The sequence below is a fragment of the Jaculus jaculus genome, chromosome 4 (assembly GCF_020740685.1).
Source record: "Jaculus jaculus isolate mJacJac1 chromosome 4, mJacJac1.mat.Y.cur, whole genome shotgun sequence".
In the NCBI taxonomy this organism is placed as follows: domain Eukaryota; kingdom Metazoa; phylum Chordata; class Mammalia; order Rodentia; family Dipodidae; genus Jaculus; species Jaculus jaculus.
The window spans coordinates 179,508,602-179,521,320 of NC_059105.1; the positions used below are offsets into that span (position 1 = coordinate 179,508,602).

At 47.4% G+C, this 12,719-nt stretch overlaps 2 protein-coding genes across 2 annotated transcripts in view; both read left to right on the plus strand.

The window, feature by feature from the left end:
• The window catches only part of Tmprss7 (transmembrane serine protease 7), a 53,324-nt gene extending 49,393 nt beyond the window's left edge, over positions 1 to 3,931 (plus strand). The window contains exons 16-18 of the mRNA XM_045148425.1: positions 232 to 500; positions 2,179 to 2,315; positions 3,761 to 3,931. Of these exons, the coding sequence (XP_045004360.1) occupies positions 232 to 500; positions 2,179 to 2,315; positions 3,761 to 3,931 (577 nt within the window). The remainder of the gene's footprint in view (positions 1 to 231; positions 501 to 2,178; positions 2,316 to 3,760) is intronic.
• Positions 3,932 to 4,284: 353 nt separating this feature from the next.
• C4H3orf52 (chromosome 4 C3orf52 homolog) overlaps positions 4,285 to 12,719 on the plus strand; it is a 39,989-nt gene continuing 31,554 nt past the window's right edge. Inside the window, exons 1-4 of the mRNA XM_045148426.1 lie at positions 4,285 to 4,295; positions 9,135 to 9,214; positions 11,585 to 11,794; positions 11,905 to 12,077. Of these exons, the coding sequence (XP_045004361.1) occupies positions 4,285 to 4,295; positions 9,135 to 9,214; positions 11,585 to 11,794; positions 11,905 to 12,077 (474 nt within the window). The remainder of the gene's footprint in view (positions 4,296 to 9,134; positions 9,215 to 11,584; positions 11,795 to 11,904; positions 12,078 to 12,719) is intronic.

A 12,719-nucleotide genomic window follows, 5' to 3' on the forward strand; every position in this document is an offset into this window, starting at 1 on the left:
TGGAGCATAGCTGTGTGTTTCCACTATTCCAACAGCTTATCTCATCGCTGTGTTGACCAAAAACACAGGGGAGGCTCAGAGAAGTTGTGAGTCTTGCTATGTCCCTTGGCAGGGTCAGGGATCAAGATAGGGCCACCAGAAGCCAGGCCTTTGCTCTGAAGAATGCTTATTTTCAAAGCCCGTGTGGCTTTTCCCACTGCTAACTTTGTGCTTCATCTGCCTTTCTACCAGGCTGTCAGACCCCACGCCATGGACCGCTCACCTTGGGATGCATATTCAGGGGAGTGCCAAGTTCATCTCCCCCGTGAGAAGAATTGTGGTCCATGAGTACTACAACAGCCAGACCTTTGACTACGATATTGCTCTGCTTCAGCTCAGCACAGCCTGGCCAGAGTCCCTGAGGCAGTCCATTCAGGCAGTATGCGTTCCTCCCGCAGGCCAGAAAGTGCGCAGTGGGCAGAAGTGCTGGGTGACTGGCTGGGGACGCAGGCATGAGGCAGGTGCGAATAGAAGGAGTGAGACGCCTTTGCCCATGTGCTGACCAAATGCTTTTTGGGGTTCCCAGAGTAGATTTGCCTATGCAGTTTCCTTTGGGCTTCTGGACAAATGGAGTATGAGTCTGCTTGCTTGGGGATCTTTCTACCTATCCTAAATGAATCAGGACCCTACAGAGGAAATGTGTAGGCAAGGTAGGATAGACAGACTAGTGTGGGCCCTTTGCAAATTCTGAAGGAGTGTCAGGTTTTCACTGTAGAAGGACAATCCATTTTTAGATTTAGATTTCATTCTTATAACGGAGTTGGCACATGTATGCACACCCCATGGTGACAGTGCAGACGACTGTCTGGGGGTTATGCAAGTGTGTCTCACACTCACACTAGGGCTGCTGGCCAGGGAACGAGAACAAGGGAGATACCCAGCATTCAATGCCTCAGATTGCAAATTCAGGCTCCACTTTACACCAGCTGAGAATTCATCCACTCAGTGGAGTGACTTACTGTAGTTTTTCCACCCAGAACAGGAGTCTTTTTCAGTATGTAAAGAAGGTCAGGCTGTATGTTAGAGATACTTTGCCATCTCTCCTCCCTAGTTGTCCCTTGGTACAGGATCTGGGATGAGAGAAGAATCCAAAGTTCATGAATGTCTGCCCAAGGGCTAATGGCCACCCTACTCCTGGGCTAACCTCATCAACTGAGACCTCTTTGAAAGCTTTTCTGAGAGTCTAGGACAAGTACACTGTCTGTAATTCTCGAGTTTACTCTGCAACCTTCCATCCATTGACAGTCTTTTTTTTTCTTTTAACTCCTTTATTTGTTTATTTGAGACAAGGAGGAACAGAGGGAGGGAGGGAGGGAGAGAGAGAGAGAGAGAGACAGAGAGGGAGAGAATGGGCACACCAGGACCTCCAGTCACTGCAAATGAACTCCAGAAGAATGCACCCCCTTGGGCATCTGGCTTACATGGGTCTTGGAGAATAGAACTGGGCTTTGCAGACAAGTGCTTTAACTGCTATACCATCTCTCCAGCACCCCACTGACACTCGTAAAAAAGAATCCATTGCTGCAGGTTCTCAAACGCTCAGTGTCCCCTTAGTTATTGACATAATAATTGTCAGGTTCAGGAGTGACCAAGACCACAGAGACCAGTCTGAGACAAAGATGGAAGCTTTTATTCGGGAAAAGTGCAAGCTGCCAGGACTGACTCTCAAGAGCAGAGCATAGTCACCCTGACATTCCAGAAAGTGGGCTATATAGAGTTCCTCAGTTGGGGGAACATGAGGAAGGGAGAGTTAAAATAAAAGGTTTCTTTAGGGGAGATCTAAGATAGGTGGGTGTGGCACCAGAACAGTGATCAGGTGACTTACAGGATGAGGGGGCAGGAAATCATGACTTGGGGGGGGGAATTATTAGGCAAGGAAGGAAAGGATAATGGCTGGGCGGTTCCTTGAAGAGTGTGGATGACCCACTTCCTGGTGTCTGTCACCGTCTTGCTGTCTTGAGTGACTCCATTTTCTTCAGCAGCAGGATGGGGAGAATAATAGAATTGATCTATGATCATCTATTATCAAAGAATTGTTGAGGATGAAAGGAGATAGGCTGAGTTGACTGTTTAAATGAAATCTGGGGGAGGTGTAGTCCCTGCCATCACCATGAATTGTACATCCACTGTGTCTTCCAGATAACAAAGGCTCCCCTGTTCTGCAGCAGGCAGAGGTAGAGCTCATAGATCAAACCATCTGCGTTTCCACTTATGGGAGCATCACTTCGCGGATGCTGTGTGCAGGAGTGATGTCAGGCAAGAGCGACGCCTGTAGAGTAAGTCGTCTACCTGTCCTTGGCCCAGCTTGTTACACTTTCCATATGTGCTTTCACGTTTAATCTTCGTAATCCTGGGACTCTCTAGGGCAGAACTTCACCTTACCGCATCTGTGTTGCCTAGGTACTCATTATAACCCACTTGCTTAAGATCAGGGAGATGGGCAGAAAGAAAGGGCTCTGTAGGATTGGTTTTCCAGTCCCTGTGTAGTTTATCTGAGATGTACAGGATTAACTTACATCCTCTGCCATGATTTTTTTTTTAACCCAAAGCTAAAAACAAAGCACAATGGGCTTCATGTGCATGCACAAGCACACACTGCTTCAGGATTGTCTCCTTAGCAATAGCCAGTTAACTGGTAAAGCTCAAGGGCTTTATTTACCCATTGCTTGAAGTTTGGGCTGGGGAAAGGGAAGAACAAGGAGAAAGGATATAAACACATAGGCTGCTAGGTCGCCCTGGAAGTGCTACAGTTGAAGGACATCCTGAATGAGGGTCATTTTCCATGATCACCAAAGAATGAATGGGTGACTCCAAGGATAAAGAGGACAGAGAGACCTCTTTGCACTTCTTGCCACCCAAGCTCATTTTATTTTAATAATGAATTCCATCTTTTTTCTTTTTTAAAAAACGTTTTATTTATTTAAGAGAGAGAGAGAGAGGTAGACAGAGAGAGATTAGGTGCACCAGAGCCTTCAGCCACCACAAACAAACTCCAGACACATGTACATCTGTCTTACATGGGTCCTGGGGAATCGAACCTGGGTCCTTTGGCTTTGTAGTCAAGCATCTTAGCAGCTAAACTATCTCTCCAGCCTTGACTTCTATCTTTTGTGATCCTGTTTTGTGGTAAGCACTGTGTGCTAGGTCCTTGAAGATGGGGTCGAGAGAGGAGGAAGGGAACTGCAATAGTGTATTCTTTGGGGATTTGTGAGAACTGTTTTCAATTTGCAAGAATCTGCTCATCTTACTCTTAGCCTAAAGAATCTTTATTTATTTATTTATTTATTTATTTTTAGTGGATGCAGCTTTTGAGTATAAGAAGAGTTCTCTAAAGTTTTTAAAAAAACATTAGTGGCTTCACATTTCTTTTAAAAATATTTTTATTTATTTATTTATTTATTTGACAGAGAAAGAGGGAGAGAGAGAGAGAGAGAATGGGCCTGTCAGGGCTTCTAGCCACTGCAAATGAACTCCAGATACATGTGCCCCCTTGTGCCTCTGGCTAATATGGGTCCTAGGGAACTGAACTTGGGTCCTTGGCTTTGCAGGCAAACACCTTAAGTGCTAAGCCATTCCTCCAGCCCCATATTATTTCTTGATACTGAATTCTATAATGATCACATACACAAAAACATGTCAGAACGGGGCTTGAACGCTGTTGGATACAGTAATGTGGAAACTGGCAATCATGAGACAAATGCAGGCATTATCTGTTGTGTAGGGAGATTCTGGTGGACCTTTATCCTGTCGAAGAAAAAGTGACGGGAAATGGATTCTGACTGGCATCGTGAGCTGGGGACATGGATGTGGAAGACCAAACTTTCCTGGAGTTTACACAAGAGTGTCAAACTTTGTTCCTTGGATTAATAAATATGTTCCTTCTCTTTCATAAAAGAACCAGCTAGATATTTAACTGTGATCTACGTGATGGATTCCTTAACATAATACAATAGTTATCAATAGAAAGACTCAGGTGTTTTGTTTTGTTTTTTTCTTCAACTGGAAATGTCAGACTGATCACATGTGATATTTACTACAAGTCAGGCAGATTAGTATGTAGTCCATAAATGTTTGGCCTCCAAAGACATAGTGATAGTCATACAAAGACACCAGAATGTTACTGACTTGTGGGTGGGCCTAAAGTAATGCCATGCACCAAACTTCTAAAATGAATAAGAAAGGATGAGGGTGTCATTACTATATACTTCTACTCAAAGGCAGATGTTCACATGTATTGAGACAAACATGATTTTCAGGTAAGAAACAATAGTGAAAATCACACGTGACTCTTAGCATTCATTCCCATGAAATTAAATGTACAGGACAAACCTCCTTCACATATGCAAATAAAGTGAAATTCATTCACAGATTATTACCCACACTGATGGTTTCCAAACCAACTATATCTGGCCATATCATAATTGTTCATGTTCAGCCTCAAAATACAGTCCTGTCCCAGTTCACCCACAAAAAAGTAAAAACCCTGAGGGTCAGCAGCACTGAATAAAGAGACAGGATGAAGCATGACATAGTTAGACTGAATCATGCCTATGGCCTCTAAAGAAGTCATGGCACTGGTAGGACAACACAATGTTATGAAAGAGACACATTTCATATATACTATATACATTTGTGTTCGTTTTACAAGTCAAGGTGCCAAAACTTCAATAGTTATCAAGAAATTATGATGCCTGGTATATTATAAATTTATAGTTCCTCCTAAGGGCTATTTGGTTCTTGATTATCTTTGCTTAAAAGAAAGATATCATATTTGATCTCAGAAAAAAAATCTCTTTATTAAAACAGGCCAGTGTTACCCATAACACCACCCAAGTGAAAATTTTAAAAAAAGAGGAATTACTTGTGTCCTGTAAAATGAATAATAATAATAAAAAAAAAAGAAATCCAACTAAAGAGGACACATGAGGCACAGAAGCCAGAAGACCTCGATGCAGCTGCAAGAGGAGAGAGAATCATGCACAGAGGACCTCGATGCAGCTGTAAGAGGAGAGAGAATCATGCACAGAGGACCTCGATGCAGCTGTAAGAGGAGAGAGAATCATGCACAGAGGACCTCGATGCAGCTGTAAGAGGAGAGAGAATCATGCACAGAGGACCTCGATGCAGCTGTAAGAGGAGAGAGAATCATGCACAGAGGACCTCGATGCAGCTGCAAGAGGAGAGAGAATCATGCACAGAGGACCTCGATGCAGCTGTAAGAGGAGAGAGAATCATGCACAGAGGACCTCGATGCAGCTGCAAGAGGAGAGAGAATCATGCACAGAGGACCTCGATGCAGCTGCAAGAGGAGAGAGGATCATGCACATAGGACCTCGATGCAGCTGTAAGAGGAGAGAGAATCATGCACAGAGGACCTCGATGCAGCTGTAAGAGGAGAGAGAATCATGCACAGAGGACTTTGATGCAGCTGCAAGAGGAGAGAGAATCATGCACAGAGGACCTCGATGCAGCTGCAAGAGGAGAGAGAATCATGCACAGAGGACCTCGATGCAGCTGTAAGAGGAGAGAGAATCATGCACAGAGGACCTCGATGCAGCTGTAAGAGGAGAGAGAATCATGCACAGAGGACCTCGATGCAGCTGTAAGAGGAGAGAGAATCATGCACAGAGGACCTCGATGTAGCTGTAAGAGGAGAGAGAATCCTGCACAGAGGACCTCGATGCAGCTGTAGGAGGAGAGAGGATAATGCACAGAGGACTTTGATGCAGCTGCAAGAGGAGAGAGAATCATGCACACAAGACCTCGATGCAGCTGTAAGAGGAGAGAGAGTAAAATCCAGGCCATTTTATGTCTGGAGGGAGCACGTTGTAAGGAGTCCTACCCTTCCTTTGGCTCTTACATTCTTTCTGCCACCTCTTCCGCATTAGACCCTGAGCCTTGGAAGGTGTGATCGAGATGTTACTCAGTCCTCCAGTCACTTCTTTCCAGCACTATGATACCTTCTGTGTCATCCCAAGGTCACTGCCACTTGAAAAGAGAAGATTCTCTACCCAAGTGTTAATATAAGGGTATAAATATTAAGAGAAGTGCTTACTGGGCAGTTTAATAAACATACTATATACATTTTTCCAGACATCAGCAGATGTTACACTCCTAGGTCTTATGACTACCCCTGTTTTAAGTTTTCAGTATCAGGGATGTATTCCCTTCCATGGAGCAGGCCTCCAGTCCAATTAGAGGGCACCTGGTTTCCAGCATGATAGACCTGCCAATATTGCACCCATTGGCTCATTTGGCCTGGCTGGCCAATTTGAAGGCTTGCAGTGTCCACTGTTGAGTATCTTCAGTGGTGGTGTATCTTTGTCCCATTGAACTGCATGTAGAATGGCTTCTTCCAGCTTTCTGTCAACTGATCTACATGGAGGAGGTTATCAGCTCATCTCCAGCAGGATTTCTCAGTGACCTTGCAGCCCAAGTATGTGGAGTCTTCAGCAATAGGGTCTTATCATCTATTCCTGGTGGGAAGCCAAGGGCCTTGGCAATGGCCTATCATGTTAGGAGTATCAGGGACCTCCCTGGCCAACAACTCCCTGGAAGGTATACCATCCCTGCCTCATGCCTTTTTTTAAAGAAAAAAATTATTTTTATTGTCTACAGAAAGAAAGGGAGTGGCGGGGGGAGGGAGGGAGGAAACAGCCACATCAGGGCCTCCAGCCACTGCAAATGAATTCCAGACACAGGTGCCACCTTGTTCATCTGGCTTACATGGGACCTGGAGAATCGAACCTGGGTCCTTAGACTTTGCAGGCATGTGCCTTAACCACTAAGCCATCTCTCCAGCCCCCCCTTTTCTTTATTACAGTGCCTTGAGAATAGGAAAATGAACAACAGACACTGACCCGGAACTGTTTCTCGGTTGTGTTGTTTCCTGATTGATTCGTCTGAGAAGCTGACCCAGTCTCCCGCGTTCTGAGCAGCAAAGCTTGCCATGCTTCACTACGTAGACACTGACTGGTAGTTTCCCACGGCCCAGGCCGATGCAAAGGCAGTCAAATAGTTGGCAGGGTTGGTGATGCTACTTTGATGCGGTTTCTCTAATTTTTGGTCTATATGGTAGCTACTGGTGAGATTACTTGCTCTATGGAGATGAGACAAGAAGAAAAAGTCCCAAGACAATAAAAAAGTAAAAAATTTTCAGTGGTTAACAAAACCTGATAACAAGTGTGCTTGAATTATTGAAAATTTGAGTTTGACTTTTTAAAATTTTTTTTTCAGGTAGCTCGAGCTTACCTGGAGTTCTGTGTCCCAGCATGACCTTGTACTCATGGCAGTCCTCCTACCTCTGCCTCCCAAGTGCTGCTGAAAGGCATGTGCCACTAGGCCTGGCTCTAAATTTGATGTTTTGTACATAATAAACATTTAATATTAACCTAAAAGTATATTTAAATGAACTACTGGTGAAATAATAATGCATTATTAAAAACAATGCCTATAGAACTAATGCTGGAGAAATGGCCAAATTGATCTAGCTCAGGTTTGATTCTGTATTCACAATTGTCTAACTTTTATTAAGAATTGTTTAACCTAGCTGGGCGTGGTGGCGCACGCCTTTAATCCCAGCACTCAGGAGGCAGAGGTAGGAGGATCGCCGAGAGTTCGAGGCCACCCTGAGACTACTTAGTGAATTCCAGGTCAGCCTGAGCTAGAGTGAGACCCTACCTTAGGAAAAAAAAAAAAAAAGAATTGTTTAACCTAAACCCAGTTGTATTCTCAGGGAAAAATGCCTGGAATTCATCCTAAATCCTTACTTATCTTTTTAAAAAATTCCTTTTATTTATTTGAGAGAGAAGGAGAAAGAGAGAAAGAGAGAGAGAAGGAAGGAGAGAATGGGCATGCCAGGGCCTTCAGCTGCTGCTAAAAAACCCTCCAGATTCATGCGTCACCTTGCACATCTGGCTTGCATGGTTCCTGGGGTATCTAACCTGGGTCCTTTGGCTTTGCAGGCAAGTGCCCTAACCACTAAGCCATCTCTCTAGCCCTAAATCCTCACTTTTCAATCAAACCAAAGAATGGGGTGGAAAATCCCCAGATTGGGCTTGGAATACTCATTTGTACTCCAGGTCTGCTCTCCAGACAGTAAGAAACTTGCACTTACCACAAATGGGAACAGGTTACGAGTGAGGACTTCAGCAGCTCAGGCCATACCGGGAGATGCCAGCAAGTGTCAGTGACCAGCAAAATAGGGCAAGAAGAAAAATCATTTTCAAAAAATCACTGCATCAAGTGTCAGTGCCAGGTGATGAGGGTTCGGTAGTAGCCATGGGCAGGAAAGGAGCATTTCCTGAGACTTTGATATTTTCAGGCACAGCAATGAATGCTTTATTTTAAATTATGAAAATTATCCTCCTAACACCACTGCGTAGGAATCTGTTTTTTTTTTTATAGAATCAACACTTCTTACTTTTAATTATTTTACTTTTGAGAGAGAGGGAGAGAGAGGCAGAGAAAGGGAGAAAGAGGCAGAAAGAGAATGGGTGCACCAGGGCCTTTGGGCCACTGTGAACGAACCCCAGATATGTGCACACTTGTGACATTACACACTTGCATCTGGCTACATGGGACCTGGACATTCAAACAAGTGTTCTTAAGCTTTGCAGGCAAGCGTTTTAACTGTTAAAACAGCTTTCCAGCCCAGTAATCATTTTATAAGAAGGAAAGAAACTGATAGACATGGAACACCCCCCCCAAAAAAGACATGTAAATAACGAGTCTAAATGTGACCCCAGTTCTGCTAACTTCCAGAACCTGCCCCATTTCCATGGTACTATAAAGATATGAGCTAACGGGCGTGGTGGCGCACACCTTTAATCCCAGCACTCGGGAGGCAGAGGTAGGAGGATCACTGTGAGTTCGCGGCCTCCCTGAGACTCCATAGTGAATTCCAGGTCAGCCTGAGCTAGAGTGAGACCCTACCTTAAAAACAAACAAACAAAAGAGAGAGAGAGAGAGAGAGAGAGAGAGAGAGAGAGAGAGAGACAGAGACAGAGATAGAGATAGATAGCTAGGCAGATATAATTCTGAAAATGTGAGCATCTTGACTGGAGAACACAGAAATCTTGCTTGTAAACTCAAAGGGCCTTAGATGAGCTTAGAGGACGCCTGTGTGACCGGGAAAGTGACTCCCAGGCACTCTGGGGAGAGAAGGAGGTTGCAGGTGAGCCTGTGTGGAGAAAGCAGCTTCGGGAGAAGACTGAGATGAGGCTCTTGCAAAGGAACAAGGGAACCATGAGGAGAGTTTCCCGGGTCCTGTGGGAGGTGTGGGTCAGAGATTGGAGAGCTCTTGGTACTTCAAGTGGGCATCCTGTCAGAAGCCATCTCCTCTTCATTGGCTCCTATTCTTTTTGTGTGAGGGAAGTACACATGCTTGTGGTGTGTGTGTGTGTGTGTGTGTGTAGGGGTACACGTGTGTGGGTGTCTGTGGAGGCTAGAGGTGAATGTCTGGTGCCTTCTTCAATCACCCTTCATTTTATTTTAAAAATTTTATTTATTTGAGGGAGGCAGAAAGAGAGAAGGGGGGTGGGCATGTCCGGGCCTCCAGCCACTGCAAATGAACTCTAGATGCTTGTCCAACCTTGTGCATCTGACTTTATGCGGGTACTGGGGAACTGAACCTGGGTCCTTAGTTATTGCAGGCAAGCCCCTTATCTGCTAAGCCATCTCTCCAGCCCTCATTCTTTGAGACAGAGTCTCTTACTGAACCTGGAGCTCATTCATTTGCTTAGACCTGCTGGCCAGTGAGCCTCCAGGATCCTCCTGTCTTTGCTTCCTCCGCGTTGGGATTATCCGTGTGCACATATCTGGCTTTTATGGGGCTCAAACTCAGGTCTTCATGCTTGCAGGGCAAGCACTGTACTTACTGAATCTTCGCCCCAGCAGGGCTCTCCTGTTCCTTTTTTTTTTTTTTTTTTAATTTTAGTTATTTATTTGAGAGTGACAGACAGAGAGAGAAAGAGGCAGAGAGAGGAGAGTGGGCGCGCCAGGGCTTCCAGCCACTGCAAACAAACTCCAGACGCATGCGCCCCCTTGTGCATCTAGCTAATGTGGGTCCTGGGGAGTCGAGCCTTGAACCGCGGTCCTTAGACTTCACAGGCAAGTGCTCAACCGCTAAGCCATCTCTCCAGCCCGCTCTCCTGTTCTTAATTAGGCTCTAGTTCCTTTTAGTCCTGGGGAACTCTTAGCTTCCTGTTATGGCCGGGCCCTGGGGTGTCTTGGCATCCCTGGCTGGTTAGCTTACCCCTCCCAACATGGTTACAAAGTCTCTTCAAAACCCCCTAACAGAAAATAGAAGAAGGAGTGGTTGCGGTCTCCCTGGTGGAGCAGAGTGAAGTCTGATCTGGCCAGAAGCTGAGTCACAGGACCCCCCTGTCACAGGCAGATGGGACCCAAAGAAGATGCTGCAGTGGCAGGGCGACAGCCTCTGGAGCCAGTGTCTGGGCATGGGCGCTGGCAGAGGGGGCAGTCCTTGACCCAAACCAGCCTTTCCTGGACTTTTCTCATGTGCTCCCGAGTCCTTCAACTGTGCGTTCATGAGTGTGTGTGTGTGTGTGCGAGAGAGAGAGAGAGAGAGAGAGAGAGAGAGAGAGAGAGAGAGAGAGAGAGGGAGAACGAGAGGGAGAGGGAGAGGGGGAGGGGAGGGGGAGGGGGAGGGGGAAGGAGAGGGGGAGGGGGAGGGAGAGGGAGGGAGCGCCAGAGAGAGAGAAAGGGGGTAGGCGCAGTAGGCAGCACAGTGGCTCCGAACAGAAGGCCGGGAGGTGAGGCCTTTGGACCCGCGCACACCTTGCTTTGTAAACATCATTCTACACTCATTAGTTCCATTTGCTGTATGCGTAGGGTGTGGAGATGACCTATGCGTAATGCACCTGGGCGCACGTGCTTTTTCCTCAGGTCGGGGTGTCCGTGACCCCTGTCCCTCAAAGATAAATAATAATCAGTAATGGCTGCGAGTTCTTGTTATGTGTCAGTCACCTTTAGTCCTGGGAACCACTCTACTATGAGAGAGCTAACAGTAGCTCTGCAGGTGCAGACATTCTGGTACGCCAGAGATAAAACCCAGGGTCCCAGGGCTCCAAGGCCCCAGAGCCCCAGGGCCAGGAGCCCTGCAAGTGAGAAATAACCCAGCTAGCCTGGTACCACTGACACTGATATATATATAAATTTTTATTTTTACTTATTTATTTGAGAGAGAGAGAGAGAGAATGGGCACGCAAGGGTCTCCAGCTACTACAAAGGAACTCCAGACGCACGGGCCTCCTTGTGCATCTGGCTTAAGTGGGTCCTGGGGAATGGAACCTGGATCCTTTGGCTTTGCAGGAAAGCACCTTAACCGCTAAGCCATCTCTCCAACCCCTTACACTGCCTTTTGGCCTGCATCTGAGCGGGTGAGAGGAAACTTCGTGTGGGCGTGTCCGCTTGTGCTCAGAACCTAGCCCCGCGCCTGACACGCAGGAGGTGATTCACAGTTGGGCTGAACTCTCTAGCCAGACAGTGAGGGCTTGTGGCAAGCCGCCACCTCCCTCCTGAGCAGCGGGGCTGGACTGGGTAGAAGGGACCCCCAAGGACTGCGCAGCCAGCCCAGCCCTGCCCTTCCCGGCACCGCACGCCACCCAGTGCTGGATTGACCTGGCCTGCTTCTGCACCTACCCAAGAAAGGGCATCGCAGCCAGCGCCCTGAACAAACCAGAAAAACAGCCCTCGGCCCGTTCAGGAGCCTGCGACAGGGCACGGTCCCAGCACCGTAGACTGCAGGCGCAGTGGCCTTCCGCCACTCCCCGCCAGAGGTCTGCCCGCGCGCGGGGTGGGTGGAGTGACAGCCGGGACGCACTGTGGACTCTGCCCCGCCATCAGGTGCCCGCGTCCCGCGCCCAGGCTCCGCGCTCCCCATGGCAGGGGCGTCATCGCCCAACGAAGATCTGGAGCTCTCAGAGCTGGAGGGGCAGCCGGACGAGGAATCACCTCTCAATGGCCTCCCTGTCCAGCCTCGTTCGGCGGAGGACCTCGGTCCTCGTCGGCCACCCCAGGTAAGGACTTCCTGGAGGCACAGCTCTGCCACTGCCCAGAAGGAGGGTGAGGTCTGGAAAGGAAAGCGCGCACTGCAGCTAGAGCCCCCCGCAAGCTCCTGGGAACCCTCCAGACCCTTTGATCGTTCCAACCCCAGTGGCCCTGTCGGAAGGACAAGTGGGAGACAGCAACCTCGCAGAGAGCGGCTTTGAAAAGTTACACGTAACTCTTCGCTTAGCTTTCTTCACTTAAGAATGACAAGTGGATTCATTGTCTCCCTGTCTCGGGTCTCTCCTTCTCCCAAGCGCTTCCCTACCATCCTCCAAATGCATTCTATTTTCTCCTACTTTGGGCTTCTGATTCTGCAGGAAGGGAGATAGGGAGAGGCTGGAACCAGCCTGGGGGTGGCTCAGGGTGAACTTAACTGGTCAGTTGAAGGGAAATGCCAAAGTTCTTATCTCCAGAGGACTAGTTTCAGGCGGTTCAGGTCTGGGAAGGTGGTGGGGTGTGGTGGTTTGACTCAGGCGTCCCCCATAAACTTAGGGGTTCTGAATGCTAGGTTCCCAGCCGATGGAGATTTGGGATTTAAAGCCTCCTGCAGGCAGTGTATTTTGGGGGGCGGGCTTATGGGTATTATAGCCAGTTTCTCCATGCCAGTGTTT